We start from the raw sequence: 18,643 nt of genomic DNA, 5'->3' as shown, positions 1-18,643 counted from the left end.
TAACTTTCTATTAGTGTTGTTGCTGTTGTTGTCGTCTAACCCCAAATCAGCCTGATCAAGCAGACATGTAATCAAAGACGTTCCAGCCAAGACCATCCCATTTTTTTGCATATCTAGTATGACTATGCTGAATGTATCACCATCATCTTAATGCCCACTTTTCCATGCTAGTGTGTGTCAGACCGAATTTTTATGGCCAGATACCCTTACTTATTTCTAAGAAAGATAATATTTCCCGATGATCAGACATGCTTTTCCAGATTGGAAATGAAGGATATTGCTTACACGACAGTGACATTCAACGTCAATGCAAGGTGACAGTACACATACATGCATATGGTCCAACCCATGCCAGCATGGAAAACAGATGTTAAATGATGATTATATATATATATATATATATATATATATATAAAACATGGGTTTATTTTACTTTTCCATCTACCAAATCCACTAACAAGATTTTGTTCAGCTCAGGGCTATAGCAGAAAATAACTTGCCCAAGGTACCATGCAGTGGGACTGGAGCTGAACCCAGAATCGTGTGGCTGGGAAGCATACTTCTTACCCCACAGCCACACCTGCACCTATCATCCTTCTTAATTTTTGCCAAAGATAGTAGGCTATGATTTGAGAGCTAATTGTCTATTATGTCTTGCAGGTCAGGCAGACAGAAACTCTAGTGCTTAGTGTCTGTTCCCTCTTTCACACACATATTCTTTTTGTTGTTGTTTGATTGAATCAGCTTTCTTCAAAACTCCAAGCTGTATTTACATATAAACCTTACCTAACTCTTGTGGTTCAATGAAAAGTTAAATCTTTGTCTCCCCCACCTCTTCCCATTCTCTCTCACTATCTCTGTCTGCCCCCTATCTCTCTCCCCCCTTCTCCCTTCTTTCTGTTATTGCTCTTAGAATTTTAAAAGTTCCCTTAAATCTTTTCTTCTGCAACATTTAATAGGACATTTTGTAGTTATTGGTATTTAGCCCCAAGTCAAAAGCATTCTACCCATGGCTAACTCATTTTCATTTCAGACATTATGTGTCTAAGATCACAAAATCTAATGTGTTCTTTCCGTTTTTATGATGGTAGAGAGTGATTTGAGGTAGATTAGGCTACTTTTTCTTGAAAGTCAAGTGACTACATAAAGACTCCTCCTTCATTATCCTATTGTGGTTGTTGTTTATATTATTAAGTAGCTCCAATCAACTTACAATATTCACAACAAAAATGTCTTAGAACCATTTACATTTATATATATAACAAATAGGATCTGTCGTGAGGCTAAATATTTAAGTTTGAGTCAGTCAAGTCCTATTAAGATGTCTCTCAGTCTATTTTTAAATTGAAAAGTGGTGAGATATTGATGATAATAATAATAAATTGGCTCTGATTAAGCAAATGTTGGATCAAAGATATTTCAGGTGTGACCAGCCTTTATTTTTATATTTCTAAGCATGCTATACCTTGGGTTACTTATTCAAAGTGTCCTCACCCATTTTCTTTAAGACTGTATGATATGATTTGACTGACTTTTGGTTACTATTTCTAGCATACTGACTGATCATATTGACGTTTCCTTGTTGGTTCTGTACATTGAAATGTATTACCTCTTTGTTTCACAAAATAATAACAGTGAAGAATGGTAATGAAATATGTGAAGAAAAATTTCCTAAGATAAAGATTACATTTAACTTAGCTCTTCAACTTCAAATAAATTGTGTAGATATTTTTTTTCTTGAATTCATATCTCCTGGAACGATTCCTATTCATCTGAAATTTAATACATGTATATAAACAATTTATCTTGGAGGATAAAGTTGTCACAATTTAAGTATAATTTTATATTAAAAGTTTTCCATTTCCAGGCATTATATAATTATTATGCACAGCATGTCAGATGCTGGAGGCAATTTGAAATTAGAAAGAAAATAATGACAAAATCATTTCCCCCTCCAAAAATCAATTTTTAAAACATGATATTCATTATTAATAATCATTACTTCATTTATTCCTGATCTCAAAATAGAATTTTTATTTTTATAAACCATAAATTTCAGGTTGATGTTCTGGACTGACTGGGGAAAAGTTCCCAAAATAGAACGTGCCTTCTTAGATGGAACCAGCCGCAAAGCTATTGTAACAGCAAACCTTGGTGGGTAACAGAATATTTCCTTTCTTTATGTCACACACACATACACACACACAAATATGCATTGTCATCACCTGTATTTCATCTTTTTAACATCCACTTTTCTACAATCATATGGGATGGATGGAATTCATTGAGGCAGACTTTCTGTGGTCAGATGTCCCTCCTGTCACCAGCCCTCACCTGTTTCCAAGTAAGGTAATATTAACTACTGGACGGACATGTTTTCATGGAATATTGGAAATAGACACCACTTGTAAGACAGTGATGCTCATTTACAACTATCACATGATATCAAGAGAAGTAGACACTAATACACACACATATACACATATGACAGGCATCTTTTCGTTTCCATCTACCAAATCCAGTCATAAGGCTTTGACTGGTCTGAGATTGTGGCAGAATACACTTGCCCAAGTTGCCATGCAGGGAACTGTCCAGACTCCAGCTGTCTGTTGTGACATGGTTTCTACAGCTGGATGTCCTTTTTGTTTCTCTTTCTCCCTCTCTCTGTCTCTCTGTCCATCTGACTGTCCTCTCTTTCTGTCTGTTTGTCTTCCTCTCTCTCTCTCTCTCTTTCCCCCTCCCTCTCTCTCTCTCTCTCTTTCCCCTCCCTCTCTCTCTCTCTCTTTCCCCCTCCCTCTCTCTCTCTCTCTTTCCCCCTCCCTCTCTCTCTCTCTCTTTCCCCCTCCCTCTCTCTCTCTCTCTCTCTCTTTCCCCCTCCCTCTCTCTCTCTCTCTCTTTCCTCCTCCCTCTCTCCCTCTCAGACTCTCTTTATCTATCTGCTTATCACTGTCTTTATATTTGCATTTGATTATCAACTTGACCATTTTCAACTCAGAGTTTTATACCGTTTCCAAGACAAACCGTTTCCAAAGACAAGAAAACACGTGCATATTCAGAAACACTTGAAATTCCATATTCACCAGCCACTTTTCTTGTATTAGCAGTAGTACCCATATTACTATTGTGTTTAGTCTCATATATTAACCTTCCATGTTTTTTACTCTTATCATTCAATATTGTTTCAGGTTATCCAAATGGATTATCCATTGATTATGCTGCTAAAACCCTGTATTGGGTTGATGCAAAGCTTGACAAAATAGAGCGGTCTGATTTGAATGGTGAACACAGAATGGAAATAATTAAGCAAATCCCTCATCCTTTTGGTCTGTCAGTGGTAAGTTATACACTTATTATCATCATCATTATCATCATTTAATGTACGCCTTCTATGCTGGCATGGGTTGGATGGTTTGACAGGAGCCAGCCAAGCAGAAGACTACCCTTGGCTACTGTCTCTGTTTTGGCAGTGTTTGTATGGCTGGATGCCCTTCCTAACAATAACCACTCTGCAGAGTGGACTCAGTGCTTTTTATGTGGCACCAACACAGGTGAAGTCAGTTTTGGCATAGTTTTTACTGCTGGATGCCCTTCCAAATGCCAACCACTTTACAGTGTGGACTGGATGCTTTTAACACAGCACCAGCACCAGCAGGGTTACCAAATAACTTGCAAAACAAGGATTTTTGAGAGGGAATCTTGTGTCAGATGGCAAAAGGTTAGAGTGTGTCAGAGAGATCGAGAGGCAGAAACAGGTGTCTTGCTATAACGGAGGGGACATTGGAGGAAGTGATCTGGTGTCAGATGATGAAAGGTTAGAGTATGACAGAGAGGCAGAAACACACACATACATACAAATAAATACACACACATACACATTGTGGAGGCGCAATGGCCCAGTGGTTAGGGCAGTGGACTCGCGGTCGGAGGATCGTGGTTTTGATTCCCAGACCAGGCGTTCTATGTGTTTATTGAGCGAAAACACCTAAAAGCTCCACGAGGCTCCAGCAGGGGGTGGTGGCAACCCCTGTTGTACTCTTTCGCCTTAACTTTCACTCACCCTTTCTTCCTGTTTCTTGAGTAATGCTGTGATGGACTGGCATCCTGTCCAGCTGGGGAAACACATACACCATGGAAACCGGGCCCATGAGCCTGGCTAGGCTTTAAAAGGTGCATAAAAAAAAAACACATATAAGTACAAACAATAGGCTTCGATATAGTTTCCAGCTATGAAAGCTGTTCACAATAAGTCTATGTTAAAATGGAAGAAACTTGCTCAAAATGTTACAAGATAGAACTTTAGACCATGTAGTAACAAAGTACATTCTGTATCAACATGCCTGTGTTTGTGCCTATATATGTATGTATGTACATATGTATGTATGTGCAGGAGGGTGCATAGCATAGTGGTTAGGTAGCGAAATTGTTTTTCCATTTCCCAGACTGGGCAGTGTGTTGTGTTCTTGAGAAAAAACACTTTACCTCATGTTGCTCTCTGATCACTTTGACACCTGACGTGTGGCAGATGATGGCAAGCAGAGTTTTATTCGTTTTGAATGAAAAATGTGTTGAGTATACAGACTAAAACATTAATAGCATAGCTTATTTTAGATAGAGAAGCAAATAGCTGGGTGATCAGCCTAACTGACAATCAGCTGAGAAATCAGTAATCCATACTCACACCAACTGAGTCCACCTCACTGTAAACAAGATGTAGTATTTATTACTGCAATGACCAATGAGTTTTGGTCTCTTCTGCCCCTTTCCTTCATGCATTTCAGAGGCCGTGTGAATAAATCATGTGTGCCACTCTTCCTTCTATGACTAAAAAGGGAAGAAAGAAAAAATTCTGAAAAACCATGGAAACCTGCTTTGAATTCTGTCTAGAATTTTTCTGTTTTATTTATTTATCTATTTATTTATTAATTTTTCAGTTTGAAAATTATATCTACTGGACTGATTGGAGAACAAAATCGATTCACAGAGCCAGCAAAAAGACAGGACTTGACAGAATTGTTATTCAGAACAACATGGAAGGGCTAATGGCAATCAGTGTTGTATCTCCCCTTCGGCAGACAGGTCAGTTAATTCTACCTTCTTTTTAACCCTTTTATGCACTTCAACAAAGAACAAAGCTGTGTTACTACTCCTGTCTGTGCCATAAATTCTGTGTCCTCACAGGTGAGGAAACCGTTGCAGTGGTGATAATTTATTGACCACATAGATGCAATATACCCTGACCCACTACAGTGAAAGGTCTACTGTCTGTCTTTGGTTCTAAGAAGCTAGAGCTCTTGTCCCTTACTTGGTGAACGAGTGCAAACAGCATCTGCAAATCAAATTTTATAGTGACAAGCATTTGTGTGAAATGAGTGCCACTCTCTAAATCCTTCATGCCATTAAATTGACAATTGCCAAACCAAAACTACTAGAACTGGCCACATACTACAAACACTCCAGGTTTAAAGTGAGGGTGTCTTTCTCGCTTGTAGATGTACATACACTTCTAAAAGTGCGCATGCACACACACTCATACATGCAAATGCATGTATACATAGTAATGGATGTATTGTGACTCTTTTGGAGTTCATTCACTCTTTTTCATCTCACAAAAGTGTCTAAAAACCACCCTCCTCAACAAGCAAGCTCAGTGGGCTTGCTAGCTTACTCACCTATGGTCCAACCATATGCAAATTGTACTGGCTTACATGATTTCCAGATATTGGTCTTTATTATCAGATATCTGATTTCGCACGCACACACACACACACACACACACACACACACACACATATATATATATATATATATATATACATATTCTTTTACTTGTTTCAGTCATATAATATACATATATTATACAACGGGCATATTTCAGTTTCTATCAACCAAATCCACTCACATGGCTTTGGTCGGCCCAAGGTTCCACACAGTGGGACTGAACCCAGAACCATGTGGTTGGGAAGCAAGCTTCTAACTACACAGCCACATTGTGCCTATATATATATATATATATATATATATATATATATATATATATATATATATGTATATATGTATATATATATATATGTATATATATATATATATGTATATATATATATATATATATATATATATATATATATATGTGTATATATATGGGAGAATATACAAAAAATAACAACAAACGAGGACAGGTGGTGTAAATAACAAATGTATATATATATATATGTGTATATATATATATATATATATATGTGTATATGTATATATATATATATATATATATATGTATATATATATATATATATATATATATATATATATATATATATATATATATATACACACACACACACACGCACACACACACACATGTATATATCTGTTTATATTACCTGTGTGTGGTGTTTCTATGCATGCTTCCTTATAGGAGTGTGAATGTATGTGAGAGAGAGAGAGAGAGTGGTGTTATTGTTGTCGTTGTTATTGCTGCTGCAGTGGTAGCAGCAGACTGGGGTATCTCTGCTTGTGCACACCTGTAACCTATCAAATATTTTGCTGTTTATGAATTCTTATTGCCAATATCAAACCATGACTGTAGAATTGCTGCATTTCATTTGTCTACCTTGTTGTTAATTCTTAGGGACCAACCAATGTGCAATACGAAATGGAGGATGCACTCACTTATGCCTTGCTCGACCCAATGGTTACAAATGTGCGTGCCCAACATACCCTGATTCAAGGCCCTGTCTTGTTGGTAAGGGAGTTTTCTTATTTTTGAGAAAGTATAGTGGCATCATTTTGAATATTTTTGTCAATAATCTTATCTTTTACTTGTTTCATCCATTAGACCGTGGCCATACTGGGGCACAACCTTGAAGGGTTCAGTGAAACAAATTGACCCCAGTACTTATGCGTTATTTTAAGTCTGGTACTTATTTTATTGGGCTCTTTTGCTGAGCCACTAAGTTATGGGGATTTAAACAACCAACACCAGTGGTTGAAGAGCAAACAAAAACACAGTTGTATGTATATATATGTGTGTGTGCATGTATATATATATATATATATATATATATATTTTATACTCTCGAAGTGGTTGGCGTTAAGAAGGGCATCCAGTTGTAGAAACTCTGCCAGATCAGATTGGAGCCTGGTGCAGCCATCTGGTTTGCCAGTCCTCATTCAAATCGTCCAACCCATGCTAGCATGGAAAGTGGACGTTAAACGATGATGATGATATATATATATATATATATATATCTGTGTTTGTGTATATATGTGTGTGTATGTATATATATATCTGTGTTTGTGTGTATATATATATATTTGTGTTTGTGTGTGTGTGTATACACATACATATATATGATAGGTTCGAAATTGACTCACAGGGCATTGTTGGTCAGCTTGAGGCTGTGATAGAAGACACTTGCCCAAAATGTTGTGCGGAAGAACTGAACCCAGAGCCACATGGCTGCAAAGTGAGCTTCTTAACTACACAACTGTATTTAAAAAAAAAAAAAAAGAGGTGTAGGCTTTGTAGATTGAATTAAATCTTTGTAACTGATGAAATCAATATCAATACTTTCACTCGGTAACTAAATAATAATGCAAGATAGGAGAAAATGCAATGGATGATTTACCCTAGCTTTATCTACTGAAGAATTAACTTAATTTACAGGTTTAAAATAGAGAAAGTGCTGAAAGTTTTAGGTCAATGTAAATGAGTAGTTAAGTGTTAAACATCAATTCTACGTTTCTGGAAATTTAGTGATGAAATCAATAAAAACACTTAACATCAGTTTAGCTCAATTTAATTATAATATTAAATTACAATTGCTAACCTAACACTGTTACTAATGTTTTGTGTGATTTCAGTTTGTAGGGTTCTGCTAGAGGTTTTTGAACATTTTTCATAACATTAGAGTAAATACCACTCTCCTTCAAGAGATCCATCAGGGCCATTAAATCCATTTGTAGTAATAAATTTCCTATACACTGACTGAGTAATGTTATAATTATCTTTATCTCTCTGTTTATATAATGAATATGTTTCTGTTTCTTCCTAAGAAACTAATTGAACTCAGTGAATTGATCTGCTTGGTTCATTACTGTTATTTAACTTTTTTAGCATTTAAACTGGCCGTATCTGACCAAAATTATCTACCTACCTTAAGTTCAAACCAGCCAAATCTGACCCCTCACACCTCCTCTACAATGTCATTCAAAAAATTTAACAGTCACAAAGCTATGTGAAAATGCATGATTAATTCAAAATAATGTAACACCTATCTATTCACATTGTTTTGAACTAATCGTGCATTATCTTGTAACTTGGAGATTTCAACGATGTGATTGCTTATCTTTAGAATGACATTGTAGGATAGATGTGAAAGGCCAGATCTGGCTGCTTTGAACATAAAACAGGTTGAATATTTGGGCAGGATATGACCAGTTTAAACACTAGAGGGTTATATCTACTCTCTCTCTCTCTCTCTCATATACACACACACACATTTTATTTATTTATTTATTCATTTCACTTTTCTGCAGTTCCATTAGTTTCTGGTGCTGGTGGTAGTGACGAGTTGTTCTCTGGAGAAAAGTCTGGTTTAGCTCAAGGATCTCATTCCAGTCGGTGAGTGTGAGACAATTTTTTTATTTATAATTTCACACCTTGGGCAGAGGTGAAAGAAAACATAAGTCTAATTCCAATGAGGATTTGGTCGTTTCTGGTGTTTTTCAGGTGTCTTGTATCAAACTCAGCTGTTGTTTCGGAATTTTGAATACAAAACACTTGAAGAAGGTTGGTGCATGCATCAGCCAAAATGTAGTGAAAACAGCAACGATCAAGCTGAGGATGCCAGTCCAACTAATATAAACAGGATACATAACATAAATTCCTCATATCAGAAATATAGAAAATTTTATGTATTGCTTGAAAAAAACAATTATTTTCTCAAAGCCTTTTTATAATGATTTGAAGGAATTTAAGTTTCTTTTTTTTTTTTCCACTCTTTGTTATTTCTAACTTTCAAAAGTTTGACTTTTTATTTTCTTTCTTTCCCGTTAGATGTTCAAAAGGGAAAATTAAGAATGGACTTTGTCGACCAACTGGAAGTACAGCTAATGGTAAGTGATATTTTCTAAAATATCAGAATTTACTAAGGAAAACAGTGTTTTCCTTATTCTGACACCAGTGACATGTTAGTCACTGTTTTTCTATATCAGTCGATTAAATTTGTCTAATCATGCAGTTACTTATGAATACTTGCTACTGTTGATGCTTAATGAAGCAGAAATACATTTTTAGCAATTCAACCACCACTACTAGACATTTCTCATCAGCTACTGATATATTTTTGTGTTTTTTAACACTAGGTGTCTATATGAGATACTTTTTTGAAATGAATGTTGCAATTCATAAGGCTTTCAAAAGTATATCAGCATTAAGTATGGTATGCAGTATGCTATTGTGTATCATTAGCTCTGGTAGGGTGGGTGGGGTGGCAGGTGTTGTTGTTTCATTCAGTTTTAATTGAACAGACTTATGATCAAAAGTACTCTAGCAATGATGATCCCGTCTACTATTTCAACATAGTGTATTAAAGACAACGTTATCTAATGCACCTCTTTTTAAAGCAGTAGGGTGTGATTTTTGTGTGAAATTTTGATGTTATTTCTGGCAAGACAAGTATCCAAGTCTGGGCAACCCTTTTCAAGAAGTAGGCCACACCACTAAAACACCTTGAGGTAATTTTTCATTGGCATGCCACTCTGAAAGCCCTGTGGATTTGAATAGTTAGAGAAAGGAGGAGAATGGTAGATGTTATCTGATGTAAATAAACATTATTTTATGTTAATTATCAAATCTAAGTGAGTGAAGAATTGCCAATAATTCTGGCAAGCTTTTCTTAGACTGGTGAAGTTGTTGGTGATTAGTTATGTTTAATGTGTAATGATATTGACACTGTCTTTAAAATTTCTTGTTATAATTAACGGTAAAGAACTGCTAATGATTCTTCAGTTTATTTGTCTGTTCTTATTGTTATCATTTGTGGAGGCGCAATGGCCCAGTGGTTAGGGCAGCGGACTCGCGGCCATAGGATCGCGGTTTCGATTCCCAGACCGGGTGTTGTGAGTGTTTATTGAGCGAAAACACGTAAAGTTCCACGAGGCTCCGGCAGGAGATGGTGGCGAACCCTGCTGTACTCTTTCACCACAACTTTCTCTCACTCTTACTTCCTGTTTCTGTTGTGCCTGTAATTCAAAGGGTCAGCCTTGTCACACTGTGTCACACTGAATATCCCCGAGAACTACGTTAAGGGTACACGTGTCTGTGGAGTGCTCAGCCACTTGCACGTTAATTTCACGAGCAGGCTGTTCCGTTGATATCGGATCAACTGGAACTTTCGACGTCGTAAGCGACAGAATGCCACATCATTGTTATCATTTATTAACTCTGAAGAACTTTGTTTGAGAAGATACATGGTAGAGATAGATAGCTAAATGTTTTTGAGCAACCCTATGGTCTAGCACATTGGACACCCTATGGTTTTATATATCAGGTGGAAGTTTAAGATGTCCAGTATGTTGAACTGAGTTGAACTTCTTCCTCATTTAATCACCATTTTAGTCTTGATTCTCTTGCTAGCTGTCATAAAATTTACAACTTAAACATGGCATCACTATTATATTTTGCTGAAGAGCATATGACTATTTGCTACACCAGCAGATCATGTGACTGCTAGCAACACCAGCAACTTACATGACTGCTAGCTATACCTGCCAGTTTTGTGACTGTTAGCTGTGCCAGCAAGTTATGTGATTTCTAGTTACATCAGCAGCTTATGTGACTGTTTGCTCTATATCAACAGATTATGTGACTTGTAGATACATCTGTTAGTTGCTACAAATGATAGTTATATGATTCCTACCTACATCAACAGATTGTGACTGTTAACTACATCAGAGGTTAATGTGACTGTTATCAACGTTAATTTAATATACTGACTATTGTTCCTTAATATCTTGAACATTTTTGGGTGTAGCTGTAGGGTTAATAATTATAAATATATAATTATAATGATATATAAGAAAATGAATTGATTATTTTCTTTATTTTCATTTTTTCCAGACTCCAACCATTTACGTACTTATGTTATTTCTGGTGTCATACTATCTGTCATTATGGGATTTATATTTATTTTAGTTATTTGGAAAAGGTAAGAGATTATTATTATTATTATTATTATTATTATTGTCATCATCATCATCATCATCATCATCATCATCATCGCCATCATCATCGCCATCATCATCATCATCATCATCATCATAATCATCATCATCAAGGTGGCAAGCTGGCAGAGTCATTAGCATGCTGGGCGAAATGCTTAGCGCTATTTCGTCTGCCGCTATGTTCTGAGTTCAAATTCCGCCATGGCCGACTTTGCCTTTCTTCCTTTCTGAGTTGATGAAATAAGTACCAGTTGAGCACTGGGCTCAATGTAATTGACTAGCCCCCTTTCTCCAAAATATTCAAGGCCTTGTGCCGAGAGTAGAAATAATGATGATAATAATAATTATTATTATTATTGTTGTTGTTGTTGTTGTTAGTGAGGACACCAGTGTTGCGCTCACAATTGCGAAATCATGGTTTCAATTCCTACTCCAGTTGGTGCGTTGTATTCTTGAGCAAAACACTTCATTTCACCTTGCTCTGCAATCACTTCAACACCTGACATGTAATACACCGTGCATCTGTTCAAACAACATCGATCTGATGAAGGGGTGAGCTAATGTACAGCACATGTATTTGATCACTATAAACAAATCATTTGTACAAGTCATTTGGCAAAAGCTGAATGTTCATATGTCATCTTCAACAGGAGAGCCCGTCATCATCATCATCATCGTCATCATCATCATCGTCATCATCATCATCGTCATCATCATCATCATCATCATCATTATTTTTATTATTATTATTATTGCTATTATTGTTATCATCATTATTATTATTGAAAACATTTTTTGAGAACTGATGTTATTTTGTCACTCATTTATTTCATTTTTAGCAGTTTGGCAAACTTTGACAACTTTTTAACTTTCATTATTTTGGCATTAAAATTTTGTATCTTGCAATAATTATTGTAAAGCTATTTGATTGAGAGTGATGCCCTTATCTGCTTTGTGCTTCATCAAATAGGTTACTACTCAGACTTTGGGAAGAAATTAATTTCAACATATCCTTATTACCAACTGATAATTGTTTTAACAATGGAAACACAAATATACTTGCTGACTTGATATCAGTAATACCAAATACTTGTGCATTAAAAACCTGAAGTAGTAGTCATCATCATCATCATCATCATCATCATTTAATGTCTGCTTTCCATACTGGCATGATTGGACAGTTTGATGTGGAGCTGGCTGGCAGGGAGCTGTCCAGACTCCAGCTGTTTGTTGAGGCATGATTTCTACGACTGGATGCCCTTCCTAATGCCAACCACTTAGGAGAGTGTGCTGGGTGCTTTTTACATGCCACCAGCATTGTTGTGTTTATGCAGCACCAGCACAGGTGCTTTTTACGTGGCACCGGCACCTGAAAGGACAAGCATGTATGTGTGGAAAACAGCAATTTTGCTTAGCTTGATGTGTCTTATCAAGTACAGCAAATCACCAAATCTGTCCCTTGTCATTTCTTTGATGAGACCCAGCAGCCAAAGATCCTTTCTAACCACCTCGTCCCATGTCTTCCTGGATCTATCCCTTCCACAAGTACCCTCCGTGATTAGAGCTTGGCACTTCTTTATACAGCTGTTCCCATTCATATGCATTTCATGACCAAACCAGCACAGTCTTCTCTGTTGCACACAACATCTGATGTCTGTTATACCCAGTTTTCTTCTTAAATCATTTACACTCTGTTGTGCATGTGCACTGACATTACCCATCCGGTGGAGCATGCTAGTTTCATTTCTTTCAAGCCTTCACAAGTCCTCTGCAGTCAAAGCCCATGTTTCACTACCATGTAACATAGCTGTACGTACACAGATATTATACAATCTGCCTATCACTCTGTAGTAATTTAATATTCAAGTGGTTGATCATATTGTATATTATTTAAAGATAAATGTAACCTAATTATTGCTGATAAAGTTATGTGAACTGCTCAGTGGAAAAATAGAGGCGTTCACAGCTCTTCCTATAACATCTACCGGACACCAAAATATTAATATATATTACTATTGTATAGATAAGATCAAATCAAATATGAACTAAGTAGCTCAAAAGCTTATAAATATAAGCAGAATAGTTACTACACTGTGAATCTAAGAGTAACTTTATTACAGAAAGAATTTGTTTCTGTAAGAATCAACCCCAAACTATAAAACCAAATTAACTGAGATTTTTCATGTCTTTTTTCATGGAGAACAGGAGGTATTTATGTCTCTGATATAGATGCTTTATGATTCCATGCAATATTCATTACATTGAGATCAGTTTAGCAAAGTTCCTTGTTAAAGAAAGCCATAATATTGATTTTATAATCACCTGAAACAGATATGCCTTTTAAAAAAATTCATTTCTTTTCAGTTAAGACTGCTTATTCATTACCCCTTGGTTCAAGTGTATGTTTACAAAGTTAATTAATGTAGCTTATATATATATATATATATATATATATATATATATATATATATATATATATATATATATAAAGCATAAGGTCTGGAGGTGGCAACATCTGTATTCTATGTTGGCATGTGTTTGATTCTACAGAATCAAACTAGCTAAAAGGCTGCATTGGTCTCCAGTGTCTGCTTTGACAAAGTTTTTATAGTCAGATGCCCTTCCTAATGCCAACCACTTCACAGATTGTACTGGGTGTCACTAGCACCAGTGAGGTCAATAAATAGCTCTCAAGACATTCTGTTAGAGTTGGGGTGCACAGTTGAGGTAGTTGGCTTTGTACCATGTGTTGAAAATCTGGTGTATGATAGGAGACAGAAACAGGTGTTTGGGTGCAGTGGGGATACTTGGCTACCCCAGCAGAAAAAGATGAAAAGATGGCGGAGGTGAGGGTTTAGAATGTACCCTCAGTGTGCAAGATGGGTAAAGAGAGAATGTAAAAATAAAGGCCCCATGAATGACCATGGGATCACACCAAAAAAGTTCCTCTCCGAGGCACAACCTTCTGGGCAAGGTTGTTTATGGAAGTTGTCCATGCATACCAGCTTCCCCTCTCTATGCCACTGATGTCATCCAAAGGAAAGGCAAAGGCTGATACAGCTTGACACCAGTGACATTGCAAATCATTTCTGCAGATGAGTAAACTGGAGCAACACAAACTCAAGTGTCTTGCTCAACACACAATTTGATCCAGGAATCAAACTCACTACCTCATGAATTGTGAGCCTGATGCTCAAACCACTGAGCCATGCACCTTTACTAAAGAGAGAATAGGGACAGAGAATCGAAGATGGCTGGGTGGATAGGTAGGTTCATGAGGGTGTGAAAGGAGAGTGACAGATGGTAGAGATGAGGATAGAAGTGAATATAGTGAAGGATGAACATGAAAGGAGACAGGGTATGGACAATAATGAGTCTCAATATGGAGGAATGTGAGGAAAATAGGCGTGGGAAAGGAGGAGGATGTGATTTGTTGTAAAAATGGTTGGTAGAGAACAGCATAATAAAACCATAGGTAAATGAGAAATAAGGAGATGAGCTGAAGAGGAATGGGGAGAGAAGCTACATAGAGACAGAGATCAGAGGCACACAGGGGTGGATATAGTAGGTTGCTGTAAAGAAGGTGTGGGGGTTAGTGACTGGCTTGAGCGGGTGTTCATAGTGAAGGAACATTCAGGGGAAATATAATGGCAAGGGTTGATGCTGAGAGTGCAAGATATTTAACAGGTGAAGTTGTTTCAAGGGGTGGGATTACTGGAAGCATGGAACGTAGGGTGGGATATGTGCAGCTGTACTCTCATACAACCACAGTAACTGAGGAAATGGTGTTATTGTGAGAGGGGTGAAGGAGGGATGTATTTGTGTACATACACACACACACTCATACATATGCATATAATTTGATTCTGTCTTTTTTACAGGCAAAAGCGCCGCTCTGCACCAGAATTTATTACACTTACCTTCACAAACCCTTCTTATCAAAGAACAAGTACAGAGACCATTGATACAGACCGCCAGTCTCGGAATAGTAATTCCTGGAGACTGTTTCGGTTTGATAGAGCAGAGGTAAGTACATTTCTTTTAGTTGTAACTTGCAGACAAAGAGGAGTCAAAAGGCACAAGGTGTGACTGTGTGGTAAGAATTTTGCTTCCCAACCACATGATTTTGGGTTCAGTCTCACTGCAAGGCACCTTGGGCAAATGTTTTCTACCATAACTTCATGCTGACCAAAGCCTTGTAAGTGGATTTCGTAGACAGAAACTGAAAGAAGACCATTGTGTGTATGTATATATATATATATATATATATATATGTGTGTGTGTGTGTGTGTGTGTGTGTCTTTGTGCTGGTGTTGGTTTGTTTACATCCCTTTAACTTAGCAGATCAGCGAAAAGAGTACCAGGCATAAAGTTAAAAGATGTATGTATGAGGTAGGTTTTTACTACAATAGAGCATCAACCTTTTTTAAAGTCCTACTTAATTCTCTGCTTAAAACACTTCAGAAAGCACCGCTTAGCACCAACCTTTAAATTCATAAAAAGGAACTTGTGATTCAGTAAAGGACAAGTTTTTAATGGAAAATTGCTGAGTTTGCTAACTTTTTGTTCTTTTTTGTAAATCACAAGAAATGTGTATGTTTTGTATTTATCTCTTGTTTCCATAGTATCAAACAAATAAGGGACAACTCTTCTTCTAGATCAGTGGTTCCCAACCTGTGATCTGCGGACCCCTGGTGGTCCACAAAGTTAGTAGTTGGGGGTCTGTGAACTAAATTAAAAATTTCATATATATATATATATATATACACACATAAGGATAAGCATATTAAAAGGAGTTCGTGGGAAAACTCATTGAAATAAAAGGGGTCCTTGGTAGTGAAAAGATTGGGGACCACTGCTCTAAACTTGAAATCTTCTTTAAGATCATTATGGGACTAATTACCAAACTAACAATGAATGAATTCATATCAAGAAATATCCAGTAACTGACTATTTGTCATATATAAGATGATATTGGTTTCAAATTTTGGCACAAAGCCAGCAGTTTGGGGTGGGGTGTGGGAAGTAAGTTGATTACATTACTCCAATGTTCAACTGGTACTTATTTTATCGACCCCTGAAAGGATGAAAGGTAAAGTTAACCTCAGCGGAATTTGAACTCAGAACATAAAGACAGACGAAATCCCACTAACCATTTTGTTTGGCATACTAATGATTCTGCCATCTCACCGCCTTATATATACAAGATAATATTAATTTTTGAAACTAGCTATTGGCCACAAATTTTAGAGGAGATCACAGTCAATGAAAAGAACTCCTAGTACTTGCTGTTATTAGAATATGTCTAAAATATTCCATTTGTGATTTGGTACTAAATATAACTGATACTAAGGATGTTTTTTAGTGCGAGAAAAGTATATTTTCTGACTGTATTTATTTTTACATTTATTCTGTGTGTCCAATTTACTTTTCCCTCTGAGTTAAAACAGTAATCTCTTTAGATGGTGGGTAGCTGGAATCTTTTAGTTTTAAGATTTAAATACAAAATCTCTGGATGATTGACAGCAATCATAAAATATCATGCTCTCATTGAATCTTAGTTTTTGGTTGGAACAGAAGAAAGATCCAATAATGTTTTTTTATTTGTTTTATTGGATTCATCCATCGGATTATGTCATGTTGGAGAATAACTTTCTTAGAATTGCCTGGTGGCCTCAAGGAAACTGTTGCTATTCTTTGTATGCTGGAGCTTGCTGACAGTAAATAAATACAACAGACCACAGTGCATTGCTTTACCCAGCAGTCTATGATGCTGTAAAGACAGTCCAGGTTCCCGGGTAAAATAGATCAAATTGGGTAGGTGAAAAGTACAGTGAACCTGGGTGGCACAGGATAGTTTATTTGGTACTCATTTACAACCTCTAGTATAAGCTCCACAATTATATAGCTGAGTGGTTAAGAAGCTCACTTCATAAACCAAATGGTTTTTGGTTTGATCCTATCGCACAACACCTAAAGTCTTCTACAGCCTTGAGTCAAGTATTTGATAGAAACTATGGAGGATTGCTGGATGAACCATTTTTTTTTTAGGGTAGTGGATTTAATCCATTATGCTGTTTAACACCACCACTTGATGCTTGTGTACCCCTAGTAAAGCCTATGCTTTTTTTTCAAGAATTAGGTTCAGCTGTTTCTCATCTGAGAATAACTTACCCCACTTCCTCTTTGGACTTGAATCTACAATCTGCTTCAAGTCTACAGGCTCATTAGGCCAGAACTTGTTTGGATTTTTAAATCATTTATGATGAAAGTACAAGAATCCCTCTTGTACAGGGCACTGGTACTAATTTCCTACTGAGTACTGGTGCAGTGTGAAATGAAATGCTTTGTTCAAGGACACAGCATACCATCTGATCTGAGAATTGAACCCACACTCTTCTCTGATTAACTATTAAGAAGAGTGAAAATGAAAGTAGAAATGACATTTTACCAAGTGCAGCAAAATAACTTTATATCTGTTTATATTTACTTTTTCAGGAGCAATTGCTGATGTTACCACAGACTGAAGAAAAATTGAATAACTTGGATCAAATCCCCTGTGATCATTCGGACATAACAGATAACAATACAGCTCCATCAGTTGGGAAAGCTGAGAAGCAGTGTCAAAAAGTTTTATTGACTTTACCCAAAAAGATAACTAACACAGCGAAGACAAATAATATTGATTTTAGCTGATGCTGAATACAAGCATGTAAATTTTTTTAATCAAATTAACATCTTCCTTTTGACAAGGAAAGAAGTTACGGCATGGCATCTATATATAAAAATGTATGTGAGAGAGTCCATGTGTGTTTGAATGAAAAGAGTTGAGTCAAGAGTAAATTTTCTTCAGAAGACTCTAACTTTTTATATGTACAGCGAGTGCAGTATGGAATAAGGAACAGAAGCAGAAATGTTTCATCATAATTTGAAAAATGGACTGAAGATTGTTAGTAATCAGGTGACTTCCAGGGTTTTGTTGTTTCTTTCAAATTCTTGTACCATTCAATTCAGATATTATTTTAAATTTGTTATTATTTCTTAAAACTTTTGACTTTGGTGCTAAAATTACATCTGTCATTCTCATTTTGATATATATATATATATATATATATATATATATATATATATATATATATATATATATGTGTGTGTGTGTGTATATATGTATGTATGTATGTATGTATATAAAATTACATCCATCATTCTCATTGGTATATGTGTGTGTGTGTGTGTATATATGTGTGTATACATATATATGTATGTATGCATGTATATGTGTGTGTATGTACGTATGTGTATCTGTGTGTGTGTTTATATATATATATATATATATATATATATATATAAGCTCTATACATCAACTTTTCGGCACCATTTAGAAAAGTTTTAAGATATCTTTCTTTTTTTTTATTAATCA

At 36.2% G+C, this 18,643-nt stretch overlaps 1 protein-coding gene across 1 annotated transcript in view; it reads left to right on the top strand.

The window, feature by feature from the left end:
- LOC106882548 (low-density lipoprotein receptor-related protein 4) overlaps nt 1-18,185 on the top strand; it is a 457,600-nt gene extending 439,415 nt beyond the window's left edge. Inside the window, exons 30-38 of the mRNA XM_052968692.2 lie at nt 2,060-2,154; nt 3,186-3,334; nt 4,932-5,076; nt 6,626-6,739; nt 8,536-8,620; nt 9,056-9,114; nt 11,120-11,207; nt 15,105-15,249; nt 17,722-18,185. Coding sequence (XP_052824652.1) covers nt 2,060-2,154; nt 3,186-3,334; nt 4,932-5,076; nt 6,626-6,739; nt 8,536-8,620; nt 9,056-9,114; nt 11,120-11,207; nt 15,105-15,249; nt 17,722-17,919 — 1,078 coding nt within the window. The 3' untranslated portion in view covers nt 17,920-18,185. The remainder of the gene's footprint in view (nt 1-2,059; nt 2,155-3,185; nt 3,335-4,931; nt 5,077-6,625; nt 6,740-8,535; nt 8,621-9,055; nt 9,115-11,119; nt 11,208-15,104; nt 15,250-17,721) is intronic.
- Nucleotides 18,186-18,643: the final 458 nt, after the last annotated feature.

Source organism: Octopus bimaculoides, chromosome 6, assembly GCF_046866305.1.
Source record: "Octopus bimaculoides isolate indiv1 chromosome 6, ASM4686630v1, whole genome shotgun sequence".
NCBI classification, from domain to species: domain Eukaryota; kingdom Metazoa; phylum Mollusca; class Cephalopoda; order Octopoda; family Octopodidae; genus Octopus; species Octopus bimaculoides.
The sequence above is the reverse complement of the archived record's forward strand: the minus strand, read 5'-3'. Positions and strand labels throughout refer to the sequence as shown.